Consider the following 18,697-nt stretch of genomic DNA (forward strand, 5'->3'; position numbering starts at 1 on the left):
CTCGAAACGTAGTATGTAATAAACTCAGAAGTAGTATATCCATACATCTTGTGTTATTTATGTTTGCCTTCCTACTTCTATATGTCTTACAAATAATGTGCACCGTATTTTGAATTTATTTGAATTTCATGCTATTGTAGAATATTGTACTGCAACAAGAAAAGTTCACCCTCCAGTAATTTACCATTAATATCATTAATATACAAAGTTAGCAGTGACAATCATCAAAAAGGTAAAACACAATTTTCTAGATATTATAGAAATTGTGACTTTTTTGACAGTTTATCTTTCATTTGCTATTTAACGAATGCAGGGACATCTATTTATAAAAACGTGGACAGCTATTAGTTTATATTGAGATGACAAACTGATCTGAAGAACACAAGGGGTATATTATCGTATAACTCACTTCTTTAATAACAAAGCACATAATGTTTCAACACAATTTACACGTGTCGTCATCAGATGAAATGAAGTAGTGGGGGTAAACATGAGGATATATAACAAGAAGGAAGCCGTGTACAGAAGAAAAAGTGAGTTATACCATAATATACCCCTTGTGTTTTTTGTTATATCTACTCTCCACTTCTAAATGTCGTTCAAATCTTAGCTTAAGAACTATGAAATTATCATTGTCTATTTCCAGCTGACCTAATGGTAGAAAAAATTCAAGTGAATGTTTATATACAATATCTAATGGTGCTTTTAGATTTCTTTTATGGTGCTGTTATATCTACTGGACCGTTAGAGACTATAGACATGATAGACAATCAACCAGTCTTTCGTAGTCCACCAGCCACCTCTAAAATGAATTTAAATTTCTATGGAACTTTAAAACATCCTAAAATTGTTCTGTTTGCCGATCCAAGTAATGAGAATAGTAGAGTTGCAATCTTGAATGTAAGTGAAGATCAAAACTTTGTCCTGTGATTTGAAAGGAAAATGATGTGTATATTCTTAGATATTTGTCGTTATGTTGAATTTTAAACTAATGAATGTGTTCTGCATTGAGACCTAATTGAAAATAGTCTAATTGAAAATAGTAGTGTAACAGATCACTTTGATATAAACTGTTAAGTATGATGAAGTAAGACGTATATAAAGGTATAATGAATATAACTAGTGTCTGCTTTCATAAACATCCTAGAATATAATGTTAGAGATGTCAAAATAGATAACTATAGTTGTATTTATAAGGAGCAGATATTTACTGAAACTTAAAACCCAAGGTTGTGACTAGTGTTAAATGAGGGCTTCTGACGAGATTCAGTAAGATTGGCAAAACAAGCTAAATTTTTAGCCATGTTTTATCATTGTCTGTATAAGGCCACCCTCACCACCTGTCACATGACAGCAAGGGCAAGCTACTCTCTCTGATTAGTAGGGAACTAACTACTTCAGACCACAATATAACACTAGTTTTGTATTGATATATCTTCATTATTTGATTTGATTGATCTATGTGTTTACTTCCAGGCTGATATAGCTGTAGAATATAGAGACGATTCTGAAAAACAGGTGGTATGGTCAAAAATATCAAATCTCCAGATGATCTCCAAATTACAGATGACAGATAAATTATATAGTCAGGTAGGTCACGAGTTCTAATTTCGGTCAGCATGTGTAAGTCTGGAGACCTTAAATAAGCCATCTTTCTTTATTATACCAGTCCACCCAGCTGTAAATGAGCACAGTTAATCTGGGAAAGATCTATGCCAGGATTTTGGCCATGGACAGGCTCAGAGACAGAATCCTCTTGAACCTAAGTTGTTGGTCCTTTCTTTTTCATATTTCATATTAAATTTATTTTCTTTTTAAGGTTTTAGCACCATGTTCTCTAGAATACAATCAGACTACAGAGAAAGCAGAAAGTGCTATCATTGTTAAACTGAGTAAAGTGAACGTCTATTTCTGTGCCACCACCTTTCAGATAGTTTGGGACGTCTATAACATGATTCAGTGGCCAGAAAAAATGGTAAGTCTGGAATTCTTTCCTCGACATTCAGGGGGCATGTTTATACCATAAAATTAGTTTCAGGGTTTCAGTGATCTAGTTGGACAGAAACTGAATCAGTTTTAGATTTTAGTTGGATCGACCAGTTCTATTATCAATTCTTTATCAAGCTATAGCATTGTCTTTAAGAATTGATGTGTATAATTTTGGCTATCTGTAATATAAATAAATAAATTTGAGACGAGACGAAATTCTATGTAGAAGTGAGATATAAAGTTATACTCCCCATAGGAAATGGATTAAGGTATATATAACCATGTCATATGAGATACGTTTATACTTAATTGAAGATGAAACAGTCTTTGTTATTAAGACAAATTTTGAACAGGAGAGCACAAAAAAATAAATCTTATAATTTATATTATGGTTTAACACACTTCTTTGATAACAAAGATTATGTCATCTTCAATTCATTATTAACTTATCTAATTAGAATCCATTTTTTACGGCATTTACTTGAGGCCTTTTGTTTTCAATTTCAGGAACCTACCAATGGCCACAATCAATCCAGCAGTTCTGAAAATCAGAGTTTATGGAATATTGGACCTGTCAGTGGTAAAAAGTGGCTGGAAATCCATAAAAGGGATCAAAGTATGTATGAATAAGACTCAACAAAGTCAATAAAGTTGTAGTCATTATGAAGGGTTCATTTTCAATATGGTGGCCTATTTCTTTCAGTAATATGATCTTCTTGACTGACCTAAATCTGTTTTCTCAACTTTTAGCCTTTGATTTCAAAACCAAATACCAATTATTGAATTTGAACTTTACAAAACAAAAAGTGGCTTGTATATAGCTAACAAAGCATGCACAATCTTTTATAACACCAGAGACCACTGTGCAGTCATGTTTGTGAACTTGGCATTTCTTCTTGAGTGCCTATATAGCTAATAGTGCTAATTAGATCAAGAGACGTCCGCGCTAGTGCCTGGAAATCGATGAACATAGTTTGTTGTATTTTGTGAATAAGACACAAAGAAAATGACAATACTATTTCTTTTTTATTTTTAGTGGATAATTCACATAAGAGAAATGTATTTAAAGCAGCAGATAAGCCAGTTGAAACATTAAAAATAGATATCTCAGATGTTAATGTAATATTTGAAGTAGAGAATTTAGATAAACATGTTCCGTTGTTATGGATCAAATCAGCTGTAGATGTTAAGATCTGTGACTGGACCTTAAAGGTTAGTGCTTACTCTTTGGAACACCTGATGCCACTTGGCACTTGGGTTTGTCAACTCTGCATTGGAAGTAAGTGATTATTCGTCTGGTTTGAATGGCATTTGTGAATTCAGAAGGGTCTTGTCAACTCAGAGTCCAAGAAGCATATAATCTTACACTCACCATTTTTGGAATGTAACCATCTAAATGGAACCAATAATTACAAGCACTTGTTGCATTCATCCTTTGAGAACAAGATTGTAGAAGCATGTAAAATGTCCTTTTTATTTCCTGTTTTTCTAGGTATTCAAATGAATCTTCAATTTTTCAAATGTTTTTAGATGCATCTAGAAACTGAGTGTCAGATTGAAGTGTTTTATCTAAATGAGAAATTGGGAGTATGGGAACCTCTGATTGAACCAGTATTTGAACAGGAAGGAGTTTACAGACCATGGGAAGTCTTAGTCAAGGTATGGCTGTAGCTAATCAGAGATAATTTTTGTATGTCAACATTATAATGTGGAGTTTGTCGAGTTTGACATCAGAGAAGAGTAGGCTTATGTAGTGCTGGGTATTGCAGATTGTTGATCATGCCGTGATACCATACATGTAAATAATGTATTGTGCAAGCATTGTTTAGTTCCAGCATTGTACATTGTATGGTGTTGCCTGAGTATTTTAGGTCAATTAGGTGCAAGAAAGAGACAAAAGACCATGTGTGCCTTTGACTATGTACACTGAAGATCTCCAGACATCTCCAAATGGAAAGTGATAGCAGTGTAAATACACATTCTGTAGTGTTGAATTTCATTTCTCTGTTCTATCCAATTTGTATTGATTTTTGTAGTTAATCATGGCTCCCAGTTTTCCGATTGCCTGTACGTATGAAGACAGTGATTTGGACATACCTGACGGACTCCAGAATGAGGTTCAACAGATGATACATCGGTCCCGATTTAAATCCAGTAGTTCGGAGACTGACACTGACTCGTCGACGGACATGATGGTGATTAGACACAAATCTATGAGAAGAATACGAAACAATGGAGGCAGCAATAGAAGTTTTGGTATGTACTCTGTTTTATTACTAATAAATATTAAAGAGACTGTAAAGAGATTTTAGAAACTTTTTATCAAAAGAAAAACATGATCATTCAATATTATCTACATTGGCGCTGTCAGAAGTAGTAAACTCAAATTACATTTCATTTCATTTTGATATATATTTAGACAAACCAGTTGAGACTATGGGTAAGTTCGAGCTAGATCTGGTGATTTGGTTAAAACTGAATAGTTTCGGTTTTGAGTTCTTCCCTTTAGTTCTTTCAAATGCTACAATTTCCCTATACCCAATGTGAAATTTATTCTTTAAAGTGATTTTTTTATTTACTTTATGCACAATGTTTTCGAATAATGTAATGATAAAGGTGATTTGAATTATGAAATCTTGCTTCATTCAAGTTATAAGATGAATCGTTTTTATTATTCAAACATTAAACTCCTTTCGCTGCTCTTTTTGTTTTACTTTTATACTTGATAGACCTCTCTCAATTTTTCTTTTACTTTTAGATCATTATATAAGACATTATATTTTTGATAATTTAATAATCCATGTTATTATTAAGTTGGCACTCCTCGTAAGAATTTATTGCTAATTTTCCTTAGAAAGTATTTAAACTGATTATATTTCAGATTCTCTCAGCAAACATAGTTCATTACAGGGTGAATCTGACTCGGAACCAGAGGGCTTCATCCATAATATAACTAATAAACTAGGTAGTATCTTCTCTACTGACAGTAGTGATGCTGACGTTAGCGAACTGGAAGATAATGATGACGTTATCGATTCCTCACTGGATAAACCAGTCTTCATTACATCCTGTGGTCCAGTGAACGCTTCTACCGGTTTGCTTACATTCTACCTTATTGGTGTTGTGTAATCTTGATTTTCGGTTCATAAAGCCTTATTTGTGTAACTCCCCTCAGTCCTTTTTGGACTCTTCCGCACATGCATTTCTCTAGTCACTTTCAGTTTTATGTATCTATGGAAGAGTCCATTATTATGCATTATCTATTAATTTTATTTCTACCTTATTGGTGTTGTCTGGTCTCCAGTGTTGGTTGACATTAGCCTTATCTGTGTGACACCTTGGCTTTTTTTTGTCTTTTGAACTCTTCCATACATGCATTTCTTCATGTCACTCTCAATTTTATGTATCTATGGAAGAGTCTATTATTATGGATTATCTATTATTTTATTTCTACCTTATTGGTGTTGTGTGGTCTCCATTGTCGGTTGATATTAGCCTTGATATTAAGTGATATCCTCAGTTTTTTTTTTGTCTTGTGAACTCTTCTACACATGCATTTCTTGGGTCACTCTCAATATTATGTTTACATTATTATTATGGATATTTTTATTTCTATCCTTTTGCTGTATTGAATTTTTATTGTAACACCTCTCAGCCATTTATTGGACTCTTCCACACATGCATTTCTTCAGTCACTTCAGTCAGAATCCATTTTTGGGGGGTATTTTTTTGTTGTGAAGAGTCCATTATCATCAGTATTTTTGTTGCTATCATATTGGTATTGTGTCTTTCCTTTTGATTTTTGGTTTAACCTGATATGAACTCTTCTGCACATGCATTTTCTCATAAGTCCTCATTCCAGTATTATATTATTTTGTAGTCATTGTATTAGTGTTGTGTACTCATTTTTCATGACATGTCATGGGTGACGGATTAGCAAAAGCTGCTGTTTATTTTTATTGCTGTTCAAGGCTGGATATAGTGTGATAGTCATCTATTTGACACCCCTCAAAATGTATTGAACTCTTCCACACATGCATACTTTCTCTCAATTGAATCTTGAAACTGTATAATTGGAATAGTTCATTTGTAAAATTGGGGGTTATTTATATTGTTTGTCAATTTAATCCAGCTTTGTTGTATAATCTCATGTGTAGAGTAATACACGGGTATTTGAGTTTTCCAAAGAAACTATGGAATACCGATAAAGCAAAATAGTGTGGAATGACTATCCCTCTATACTTGATAGTTATTAACAAAAATTCAAAATCTTTGGTTAAACCATGCTATCAGGGGTAAACGAAGTAATAAAATGTTGTTTATACCATGTTATTTCAGGAATAGAAGATTATGATACAGTAGACGGTGGACCAGATGGTCTAGATCCAAACTCTGTTAGCTGTACCTATGTTATAATGGATTCTCAAGATCCACTCCAACTGAACGTAACACCAGAAGCTATTGGTGTCATACAGGATGTTATAGAGGTTCGTTCACAAAAATGGTTAAAGTTGTTTAGCACAGTCGGTTAGAGCATGGACATGACATTTGCTTGGTTTTTGTTCAGCAAATGGTGGTCAGGGGCTCTAAACTCTGTCAGCATGTGAAGGTCTGGTAACCTTAACTAGGTCACCTTACCTCATTATTCTAGTCAACCCAGCTGTAGATAGTTAAGGATAATTGAGAAAGATTCATGCCAAGAGGCTCGGCTAAAGACAAGCTGGTAGAAAAGATCTTAAGTTGTTATTCTTATAAAATATGGTTGTTTATTTCTGTCTGTGATATACTGACCTAGATGTTTCATTTTTTTTATTTGGAGTCGTCAGAAAAAAAATCAGCAACAACTATTTAGATTTCCATTTTAATTCTGATTGTTGATTAAATATTCTTTATGAGATTTTCTGTATCAAGTTTAAAAGTCATGAAAATTAATTTTCCAGGCTCTTATGAACACGACCTCATCTCAGCTAGCTACAGTTAGAAGTTTACCAGCATTTGATTTAGATAATAAGGTGAGAATTGATTTATGTCATTTTTGTCTATGATTTTTTATGATCTTCCAATAAGGCAATATAATCATGTTATCTTGATTCCATTTGTCATAGATATTTTTGCTTGCAAAAATCTAAAGTAAACCGTTTGCAAAACTTTATATTTAGATCAAGATAGGCATAAGTATCATAGCTTGGCTCCTGCATTGTATTATTGTAGAATAATTGCTGTTATATTTTACATCTTTGTAATTATCTATTTCAGATCGGAATTAAATGTTTTGTAACTTTACATCCCAGCTTAAAGGTAAGTCTAAACCTGCTTCAATAGATTTATATCTTCACTGTACAATACCTTAGTTGTTTCTTACTCATGTTTGTCCAGAGAATTTAGCTAACTGTACTGCAAACACTGTAGACTCTTTGTACTGACTCAATTACAATTGCCTATTGTGCTATGTGTGAATTGGTCTTAATAGGTTTTTATCTTTAGCAATCTATGTCAAATAGTCAATATTAGATCCACAGAAATATAGAAATTTGGAACAATAGTGGTATCCTGAATAAAAAATGATATTACAGGTGGGTATTCGAAAATTAACTTATGATGACTTCCTAGTAAGAATTCTAACTCGTTTATTTGTATATTGATGTTTAGATACATGAAGACAGGTTGGATAATGTAGTAATATTTAATTCTGGTAAAGATAACAGACAACCTGTATCTGAGGAAGATTTTGAAGATTGTCGTGAGGAAGAGGAAGAAGAGTAAGTCTGTAATCTTCTGTATTCAGACCACAGAAACCTTCCATTGTGCCAAGAATTGTTCTCTGTAATTCCTAGCATTCATTTATTGTCTGTATTCTGACCACAGAAACCTTCCATTGTGCCAAGAATTGTTCTCTGTAACTCCTAGCATCCATGTTATTGTCTGTATTCAGACCACAGAAACCTTCCATTGTGCCAAGAATCGTTCTCTGTAACTCCTAGCATCCATGTTATTGTCTGTATTCTGACCACAGAAACCTTCCATTGTGCCAAGAATTGTTCTCTGTAAGTCCTAGCATCCATGTCATTGTCTGTATTCTGACCACAGAAACCTTCCATTGTGCCAAGAATTGTTCTCTGCACTCCAAGCCTCCATTTTATTGTCTGTAATCTGACCACAGAAACCTTCCATTGTAACAGAGTGCCAATCAATCTGATATATTGCTTCAGAATTGCCACTTCACAAATCTTAGCTGATCTTTTAATTTTGTTTCAGTCATCTGGTTGGTCAATCACTAAGATCCATTTTAAATTTACTTTATTAACCAATCTAAAGACTGTATTTTTTTTAATTTGTATTTTATCTTAGTTAAAATTGGTGAATTGGTCCTGGCTATTAGGCTTATTAATGAGTGATTGTTTCTGCTTAATTTCAGCACGACTGATGGGTTTATCAGTAAGGCTCTGGGTACTATGGGACACAACCTAGTCAGTGCTGGGGCATTTGTTTTTGATGATGATGATGATTATTTATCTGGAGAGAATGTTGACAAACATCGACTCAGATTACAGGTAGGTCTACTGCTTTCTTCGTTTTCTGTCTTTTACCAAGAAAAGAGTGGAAGAATAGATAACAATTTAGGTTTCATGTTTCTTTTTCAAAGTTTATCCTTGATCTTCCTTAGATGATCCATACCCATAAACAAGGTCAATTGAAATTTGGTAAATTAAACTTTGGCACACAAACTGTGATTACTCATAGTCAACATTGTTCAGACTGGACAAGGCAAATAATATTATAAGATTAAAAATATTTAAAAGCATTCAAGGTGAGACATGCTTTGTAGACATTGACCAGGCCTTTTGGTCTGACTCTCGGTTTTGGTTAGTTTTGAAAGTCTTGGTTATTTCTGAACTTAATTTGAACTTTGACATTTACTTGTAGATTGATGGATTTGAACCTTTACCAACCTTACTTCACAGAAGAGCTTGTCGTAAACTTCTACCATTAACACCAAGAAAGGTAAACTCAGTTTTATCTCGATAATCTTAAACATATGTCATATCTGAGGTTTTTTCACATTAATTTAAAAGTCAATTCAGAGCTGGATTTTTTAATTAAAAACGAAAATTTAAGGAATATCATTAAAGAATCAAATAATACCATTTTAAAACTGACGATCAATCAATATTTATTGCTATTGTTCTTTCGAACACTTCCATAACAAATCAATTAAAGAAATTAAATTATTTATTATTTAGTGGCTAAAAACATCTATTCTTGTGTGATTTGCTAGGCCTAGATTTGTTTTCTGCAAACAATATTTTATATCCTTATTCATTCATTTCATTTATATAAATCATTCTTTTAAAGATATTTTCCTTTCATTCGAGCTATCTCCGAGCTATCTCCGAGCTATCTCCGAGCTACTCCGAGCTATCTCAACATGTCCATTGATCATTTCATTTATATTACATGATATCATCTCAATTTACAGTTACTTGTCAAGTAATATATTTATAAAATACTTTAATTGGGGTACATGTTCATTAATAAGGAAAATTATTTAAAGAGATTGTGAGGTATTTTTGTTTAAATTGTATTAGTATAGGGGACACTGATAGCATCGATAAGCTAGATTTCAATTTATAGTCACACTTCTGTGGTTCTTCCCCTAAAACTTACCATTTTGTGACTTGCTCGAACCAGTGATCAGAGATGGAAATGGGTTGCAGATTCATTTCTTTTCCAGATAAGGAGCGCGAAACACTTTGCTGCCAACGCTGCCCAAAAGTTCCGGTAATGAATTCAATAGTCACTTACATCTCTGCACTGATGTCTGACTGAAAATTGGTATGGTTAAAATTGATGCCGTCAGTATCCCTGATACACATAAAACATTTAGAAAAATCTACTTATAATCTCCATAGCCTCAGAAAAGAAATTAACTGATCATTTATTCATTCAATTATGTCATTCATTCATCACTTTCATCATTTTCTTCCTCCATATAGACTGAAGATATAATAGAAATTGAAGAGGTAAAGTCTATATACATCGTGCATGTTGTATTGTCATCTTATTGTCTAGTAGATATAGTGGCTATAATATGCATTCTAGCATACATTTTTATGATGTCAAGTTACTACAAACAGATTGTAATACCTTTACAACAATAGTCACCTTTCTTGTATCCTGGAAATTTGTAAATGCAGCCATCAGATTGGATTGTAGGCTACCAACCAGTCCTCGATAGAAGTCTGTAAATCATTAGCCACAAGCCATAATGTTTACACTCGCCGGCTCTGATTAGCTGTATTCGCTAGCGTACAATCCAATTAAATCACTGCATTCCACAATACAAAAAAAAAGAACCCAATGAAGTCAAGGTTGCATTCGCTAGAGTAAAATCCAATAAAATTGCTGCAATTCTTAATACAAGAAAAGAGCCAAATGAAGTCAAGGTATCAGACACAGTTTGCAGTAGCTTGACATGGTGAAGATGTCATAGCGTATGCTGAAGTTTACAATTTATATTTTCTCTCATAGGATATTCATTCTAGATATATTGTAGGCTTTTATATATTGTTACGCTTGTCACTAGTCACATAAGTCTGTTTTCAACAACTAGAAAAAAGTTTGCATGTTAGCCTTATGTTTCTGTTCAACAAAACCAGAAATCCAAGACAAATTATTGGCAATACAGCTTATGAACTTTTCATACAAGGAAGTATATCAATCAAGTGAGGAAGTATTTCATTATGAAAAGTGACAGCAGATCAAAGAGTAAGCAGATCCCGTCTGGTGTTTTAATTCTTCAATAACTCATCCTAAACTCTCATTCTTTGCTTAGATATTTGATACAGTATTTGGTAGAATTGTTTGCTGCCAGAAGCTGCATGAAATTCTTTCCATTAATCCAGGGAGAGGGCAGGGGATGTCATGTTAATAAAGATTTGTCTATGCTTATCTAAGACAGTGGATGTTTTAGGAAACTTTATGCATTGTTATCAATTGCTTGTTGCTTGAATTTGTCTCTATTCTCTAATCTTGTTATTATTGTTAGTTATTCTTGTCTTGACATTGTTTTTTTTCTGTCATTTTCTTCGTTATTTATGCATTTGTAGTTTAAGGAACACTCTTTTTTGTTCCTTGCTTAAGATATAATATTTGTGTTGAAACTATGATAATATATTGCTTGCTGCTTGTTGTCTGAGGCATTTTTCTCTGTAAACTTAGCAGATTTTATCAATTTTATAGGCTTAAGGTGAAATACTGGAGCTCTCTGCATACTGTATTTTTCTTTCTGTCTCTCTAGAACTATTTATGATATTTCTTCTATCTTTGTATCTATCTGAATCAAAGTGGCTTGTCTATATGTTATGTCTATTGAATATGAAGATTTTTGTAGTATCGCCATGAATATGTAAATATTTTAGCAAGTTTCGTATGGTATGATACTGATAGACCTTTAAACTATGAATTATGAATTGATATTTAAACACGATCATCAAATTATAAATATTTTAGCATGATCTGTATATTTTGGTACTATGATATATTATGGTATGTTATCATATGATGTATTATTGGTTTAGACTATTACATGAAATACATTCGTTATATTAATATGAATGATTCAAGCATTATCAACTTATACTCTTCAAAGAAAGTGTGGGGATGATATTGTATAAATATCTGTGCCTGTGCCCCATGGTTAATATCAGTCCACACTATGAAAGGAGATATCATGATATGAATATTTATTTGTTGTAGAATGGTATACGATATTGTGCCGTCATGAACGTAGATATGTCTCATGGTCGTAAAGTTATTACTTTTATTTCACCACTCTTGGTAAATATTTTACTTATTTTAATATTATGAAGCGTTTTGAATGGAATTAGTACTAGACAAACTCATTGAATGAAAGACCCAAGAACTAGTGATCTGAACAGCAAAACGAAACCTGAAATCCAAAACAACATATTGGCAATTCATTGGTAGCAGCAAATGAACTTTTCTGGTATCATGTTTATTGAATAGAAATTCTCTGAAAACCTAGCTTTATGGTGATAGACTGGGACACATTTTGCAAAAAATGAATGGACAGTGAAGCGAACTTTGATTTAAAAAAAAGCAACAGAAAGTTTCAGAATTCTGTCATTGATGAAACAGGCAGCATAAATAGGCTTTTGATCACCAGCTGTGTTTGAAGCAATTATCTTTAATATAATTTTTGTTATGTTTTTACATAAACTGGCCCCAAAGTTGCCAAACCTCCAGCTGATGAATTATATGTCAAAAATACACAAGTTTGTGCTGTTCTCAAACAAAATAGAAGCTACAATTGCTTAATATTTTCATCTTTTTTCAGATAAAGAACCATCTCACAATGAGTGTAGATGTATCGTGTAAAACAGAAGACTTAAAACAATCGAGACGGACAGAGTCATTCGCTGGTACCGGAGAATACAGTAAAATAACTAGTATATCTGTAGGAGACACATATAGTATACCATTATTTATAGCTTATTTATGTCCTGTTTATATCACACCTTCAGATCTAGGGTAAGAACACTATAGTGGCAGAGGAAATTCTATTTGACACCGCTGAACTCCCTATTGTACTCTTCCACGCATGCATACAGTATGAATTATATGTTTGATTGGAAGAATTCATTAGTAAAATTAGGTGTTTTTTGTTGTCTTGGCAGAACATGCTACTACCATTAGTATAGTATAATAGTATAGTATAATATAGTTATGACGCCAGGTAAGTTCGGCCAAGTTTGGGGCAAAACTGAAATTTAGAGGTAGTATATGTATTCCTTTAATATGGCATCTTTCTTGAAGATTTCAGCATTCACTCAATTCACTCTCCACCTTGCTTCTTTCCCCACAGATTTGTATATCAATTTCTATTGTAGCTATGAACAGTGTTATAATCCAATATGGTGGAAAGATTTACGTCAAGAAAAAGACCAATATAAATATTATATGTGTCAGTCAGAAGAACCTGAACGAAAACCTTTTAATTTCAAGGTATGTTCTATTTGAGATCATATGAAATCTATTGAATCTGGCGAATCCATGGCTGCCAAATTGGCAAAACTGATCATTTTTCATCCTGATAATGTGGATTAAAAGAGGTGAGCGTTGTATTGACAGTTATTCAGTATATCGATCAGAGAAATATTTAAGTTGTATTTTCATGTGATACAATATTACATATGGTAAATGTTTGGCTGCCTATTTGGTACTGAATGTAAAATCAGATTTTTAATCAATTTTCATCTATATTTCATAATTAAAAATGGGTGAGCGTTATATTCACAATTATACAGTAAATGGATCAAAGAAATATTTCCACCCTATGATATCAATGTAATAATCTATACAAAGGATGCATGAAAAATAGGTTCCCAAACTTCATGTTACATGATTTTTACAAATTTACAAAACAATTAGGCGTAAAATTCCTTGATTTATTTTGATTTCTATTGATAAACCTTAAAACGTCTTGTTTAGTAGAGTGTAAATCTCCATTTTATTTTAATTTATTTTTCTTTATAGTATGTAAACTATAAAACTAGGATGAAAAACTCCATTTTATTTGATTTCTGTATGTAGGTTCTTTGTGAAGAAGGAGATGAATTAAAACCAGTAATGAAAGTTCCGAGAAATCTACCCTATTATGATATAACTCTATATCCACCAGTTACATTACATAATTATTTACCATATGACATTAACTTCTCATTGGATGTGAGTTCCCGTTTTTCTTTTCAAATGCTGGTATTTGTCTGTGACAAGGTGCGATCATGTCAAATATGTAAGGGCTTTGGGCTTGAGCTCATGAAAATAAGTAGTGACAGACGCAATGGAAATGGCATTACAAACATTTCTTGTGTTTTGGATTGGATCATCCAGCAAACCAGCAAGTTATTGACAAAGGCCCCATTAGCAGAGAGCAGACTTCACTTTTAGTTTGAGTAAAGCTAATAATAAATTTCCACTGGACTAATTCAAGGCACTTGAGGACACAAATGAGTAATGCACCAGGGCCCTGTCCCTCCAAAAACCATAAGAATAAGTGTGTATGGAATCTAGTATTGAGATGATAATGTTTTTTGTGCAACAGGCCCCCCGACTCCATTTATTTGATACTGTTGATATATAAAGTAATGATAACTACATTTATTACAGGGTGCTGGTAGCAGTAGTTTAACACATGGTGATAGGACGTCACTGTATACAGCTGATTTAAATAAAACTAACAAATTTCATATACAGGTAAACACAATCTACATAGAATTTGAATTTTTATGTTTATACAAGGGAGATAATAAATAATGAGAAGTGTCCTGGCCACTTATTCTCGAAACAATCTTAGATGTCCTAGGATCAATGATGATAACCTAGGACATCCTAGCACTAAGATCCTTTCGTGGCTAGGTCTCTTAATGGACTGATACAGAGTTGTTGGCTCGTCAGTCGTTAATTTATTTTAAAAAATCATAAGGGGGATTTTTTTTGGTTTGAGCATATTGAATGTAATTGCTTGATAAAGATGGTCATGTGAGTGGCCAACTCTTTATTGCTACAGAGAATCTGGAAAAGACCCAGCTTTCGCACCTATGTTATAATGTCATCCTTTTAAAATATGGCTGCTTTCTCTTTGTCACTCTAAGAAATTTTTTGTTTTTTTGTTTGTTTAAGATTTCTGATTATCTGGGTTCGGAATGGTCAGGTAATCTGGATGTTAGTGGTGAGATGGATGAGTTCAAGGCCATCACCATGGAAACAGAAAGTGACCCAGATAACGTGAACAAGAATTTAAGTTTAAGTATTCACGCTGATCACCACCACTCATTAGATGTGTTTATTTATGCGCCATATTGGATAATCAATAAAACAGAATTACCGTTACATCTTAGGGTAAGTTCTGATTTTAATACTGTTTATTTTACTTGGTGTTTGAAAGAGTGGCTGAGAGAGATTGGGGCTTACATGGGTTTTAAATATAGGATAATGACGGTGGTTTAAAGTTTTAAGATTCAAGAAAGAGTCTAAAACAGAGGTTTTGGTTTCAATGTGGTCATTTATTGAAAGAGTTCCTTCTATCTTCAATTTCAATCGAATAAACAACCAAGATCAAGATTTCAGGATACTGAAACAGGAAAAGGCTGCCTCTGTTTGTTCGTTCTTAATGATGTATAAACCGTTATATTTGTTTGATTTTTTCAGGGATCTAACTCTGACGTAGTATTAGATATCGGTCCAGTTCCTCATCCATTGTTATTCAGATTTAAAAAAAACAAAAGGAAGAAGGTATGTAATAAATAGATTTTTCATAAATTTTTTGAGGAAAAAACTCAACTTTTAATAGATCAAATAATTGTGGAAAAGCCACTGTCCCAAATATGACATTTTTACATTTCAGAGTAAACTGCGTCTGTATGATTCAAGATGGTCGCAGTCATTCTCCATGGATACGGTTGGTAGTTGTGGTGTTATTGTTTGTCATGATAAAGAGAGAGGCAGAAAGCATATGGTAGGTTGACAACAGCTTCTCCTAGTACAGTGGTTCCCAACCTATTTCAGCCTTCACACCCCTGGAACAATCACATGGACCTTTCACACCCCAAAAATTTGTTTCATCCACATTTACAGCATGTTATGATAGGAAGTGGCCTCTCAATTCAATATAAATTCTTCTCCTACACCAGTTGGCCATACCCCTGACACCCTAGTCTCATGGCCCCAGGGGGTGAAAACACCCCAGGTTGGGAACCAATGTTCTAGATGTTTCCAAATATTGTACTAATTTGATATCAGATAATCAGATATTGCAAACTTACTGTGGTTTTGGAAAAATCGTAAAGAACTCGAACTGCATGAAAAACACATGTCTGAAATTTCTGATTCCAAGTTTCAAGGCAATAAATTGGTGAATAGAATTTGAGAAGGGTAAAACCACTGCATCAATATTAGTTTTTTATATTTCTATTTTCAGTTCATGGTTCAAAGTCAAATGTCCAAACTTCAGCTGACTAAAATAATAACAATTCTACCATTCTTCCTAGTGGTCAATTATTCCAGTAAAAAACTCAGGTTTATGGAGGAGAATGAGGATGCTGATTTATGGACTGATCTTAACATTAATCAGGTAATTATCATTGATTATGAATTATAATTAATCAGTATAATTAAACAGGCTTATTTTTAATTTCAAATGTCTTTAAATTAGACATTAATGCCCCAATATAGGAAGTCAATTTAATTGTCAAAACATCGTGTCTTTCGCTTTATTCAGTGAAATATAAATCAGTAAAGCTATCAGTAGGCTATAATGGAGCAGTGATTTTTCTTCATATTCTGATGATAAAAAACATCAACAAAAACAGACCACTGTATGTTGTTTTTTTCTTTATTATATTTCCGAGTGATTTATTTTCATTAAAATTTGTCATATTTATATCAAAAGAGCATTGAATAAAGATACTCGGTTTCCACATCTTCAAATTTGTAATTTGATTTTTCAGCATTTACCATTCTGGCCAGTAACGGATTCCTATAATATGTTTGTCAAATTTGAGAATAGTTCCGTTACCTCACAACATTTTCCTATGAAGAAACCTCATACTACAGTTTTACGTATGGATCAAGGGGTGAGTGGAAAACAAACTGGATTTCAAAGACATCATTTATTATGATGATCATATTTAGATATTTTCAAGACATGTGATTGGTTTTATGATGTCTGATCAACCAATAGCAATTGTCATTAGAATATGATTACAATCACTTTTCTTGTCTCAATTTCATGTGAAAAAAAATAAATAAAAAAAAGCATTATTGCAGATAATGGCTTTTGTGGCGCTGACTGTCTGGAATGTCACATGGTTTGTCATTCCAGAAGTTCACAGTCAGCGGTACGCGCACCATTTTCCATACTTTTGTAAATTGGTTTGTTAAGTTTTATTATTTCAGGGGTGAAGGAGGGTGATATAAATTCTATTTGTGCCAATCAGTTCAGCAAATTGTTGTATTTTTTGAATCATGGAGATTATGATATATTTAACAAATTAAATCTGTATACAGCCCTTATGTTAGTTGAGCTCACCTTCTTTCATGTTTTCAAATAAGATAAATATGTAAATTCTCAAGCAACTTTGATTTTTCTACTGATTATAAATTATGTTATAAATGTATATTTACAGTCAGCACTATGTGTAGAAGTTATAGGAGGAACTGATACTCCAATATCAGTAATATTTAGAGACTATGAACCAGGACAGGCACCAGTCTGTATACACAACCTGTGTGAAGATGTCTTTATCAAAGTTCACCAGAAGTGAGTTTTTAGATTATAGAATACAGTATGGTTAAAGAGTGTTTCTAGGCATATTTTATGTGTATCAGGTCTATGATTTCAGTCAGATGTCTATGGTTTTTCGAGTCCCACAAAAGCTAATTATCAAAGGGACCTCAGATATTATTATATGCTTTTGCGATAATGACGTTGCATTTCTATATTACAGGAATCACAAATATCTGACTGAAAATTGAAATTATGCCCAATGCACGTAAAGGAACTAGAAAAACTCTATACAGCCATATTTACTGAACCATTAAGTATAAAAGTGTGTTGTAAGAATATGGCAAATTTTAATAATTTTATCGGAATATTTTCACTTAGTCACCCTAAGTGAAAAAATATTGCATAAATATTATAATATATACATAAATTCATCTTCATAATGTCAAGGTATTACATGCTGTGTATTATACCTTGACTGCAATAACCACCTTTTTTTATAATTACTGAATGAAGTGATATGATTGGATTTTACACTAGAGAATAAAGCCAATCAGAGCCCTAACAGAAAACTATAAACATCGCTTATTGTTTGTAGACTTTCTGAAGAGTCCTCTGATTGGTTGTATTCGTAAGTGTACAATCCAATCAAATGGGTGCATTTACAAACTTCCATGGTACAAGAAATGTGGCTATTGCAGTCAAGACAATGTTCTACCTAATAATAGGTAATACCTTGACATTGTGAAGATGATATAAATTATAACAATCAAATATATTGGTACAGTCAAACTTTACAATTAGAGCTGGTCGATATTGGTTTAAGTTAATATGATATTAATCATTGATATATCATGATATAGGTATATATATATTGTACTTGTTAGAATTGTGCAGATGATGCTATCTGGACAAAATTTGACGATATATCATGATAACTACCCTATATCATGATAACTACCCTATATCATGATAACTACCCTATATCATGATAACTACCCTATATTATGATAACTACCCTATATCATGATAACTACCCTATATCATGATATGGTGATATTTCGATATTTTTGAATCAGGTGATATTGCTAATGATAAAACTTCTGATACCGGTATTTACCAGTATATCGTCCAGCCCTAACAATGATATTATTTATGATTAAAAACATGATGAATAGGAATACTGGTGAGATCAAACCCCTCTAGGTTCACATCACTGAAAGCTAATTGACTATATCCTATCACACGACATGGTCTGAACCAGCCTTTCTTTAGGCACACATCAATTTTAACACTGAATGACTCCAATTGATGAATTGTCAAGTTATTGAAAGTGAAAAGTTTATCGAATTCAGTGTCATTTGTGGATTTCACAGATCTTGACGTCTTTTTCTGAGATTTTCC

General features: G+C 32.9%; 1 protein-coding gene across 1 annotated transcript in view; it reads left to right on the forward strand.

Annotated features, from left to right (window-relative positions):
• The window catches only part of LOTGIDRAFT_230253 (hypothetical protein), a gene marked incomplete at its 5' end in the record, with an annotated part of 64,451 nt that overhangs the window by 31,687 nt on the left and 14,067 nt on the right, over window positions 1–18,697 (forward strand). Inside the window, 27 exons of the mRNA XM_009047209.1 lie at window positions 141–232; window positions 647–900; window positions 1,477–1,590; window positions 1,820–1,975; window positions 2,497–2,605; window positions 3,026–3,201; window positions 3,520–3,648; window positions 4,026–4,245; window positions 4,409–4,429; window positions 4,871–5,083; window positions 6,328–6,476; window positions 6,930–7,001; window positions 7,246–7,287; window positions 7,639–7,748; window positions 8,405–8,540; window positions 8,914–8,991; window positions 11,746–11,826; window positions 12,347–12,540; window positions 12,900–13,014; window positions 13,603–13,737; window positions 14,179–14,265; window positions 14,692–14,910; window positions 15,220–15,303; window positions 15,416–15,526; window positions 15,989–16,141; window positions 16,518–16,643; window positions 17,196–17,329. Of these exons, the coding sequence (XP_009045457.1) occupies window positions 141–232; window positions 647–900; window positions 1,477–1,590; window positions 1,820–1,975; window positions 2,497–2,605; window positions 3,026–3,201; window positions 3,520–3,648; window positions 4,026–4,245; window positions 4,409–4,429; window positions 4,871–5,083; window positions 6,328–6,476; window positions 6,930–7,001; window positions 7,246–7,287; window positions 7,639–7,748; window positions 8,405–8,540; window positions 8,914–8,991; window positions 11,746–11,826; window positions 12,347–12,540; window positions 12,900–13,014; window positions 13,603–13,737; window positions 14,179–14,265; window positions 14,692–14,910; window positions 15,220–15,303; window positions 15,416–15,526; window positions 15,989–16,141; window positions 16,518–16,643; window positions 17,196–17,329 (3,510 nt within the window). The remainder of the gene's footprint in view (window positions 1–140; window positions 233–646; window positions 901–1,476; window positions 1,591–1,819; window positions 1,976–2,496; window positions 2,606–3,025; window positions 3,202–3,519; window positions 3,649–4,025; window positions 4,246–4,408; window positions 4,430–4,870; window positions 5,084–6,327; window positions 6,477–6,929; window positions 7,002–7,245; window positions 7,288–7,638; window positions 7,749–8,404; window positions 8,541–8,913; window positions 8,992–11,745; window positions 11,827–12,346; window positions 12,541–12,899; window positions 13,015–13,602; window positions 13,738–14,178; window positions 14,266–14,691; window positions 14,911–15,219; window positions 15,304–15,415; window positions 15,527–15,988; window positions 16,142–16,517; window positions 16,644–17,195; window positions 17,330–18,697) is intronic.

This window comes from Lottia gigantea (assembly GCF_000327385.1).
Source record: "Lottia gigantea unplaced genomic scaffold LOTGIsca_11, whole genome shotgun sequence".
NCBI classification, from domain to species: domain Eukaryota; kingdom Metazoa; phylum Mollusca; class Gastropoda; family Lottiidae; genus Lottia; species Lottia gigantea.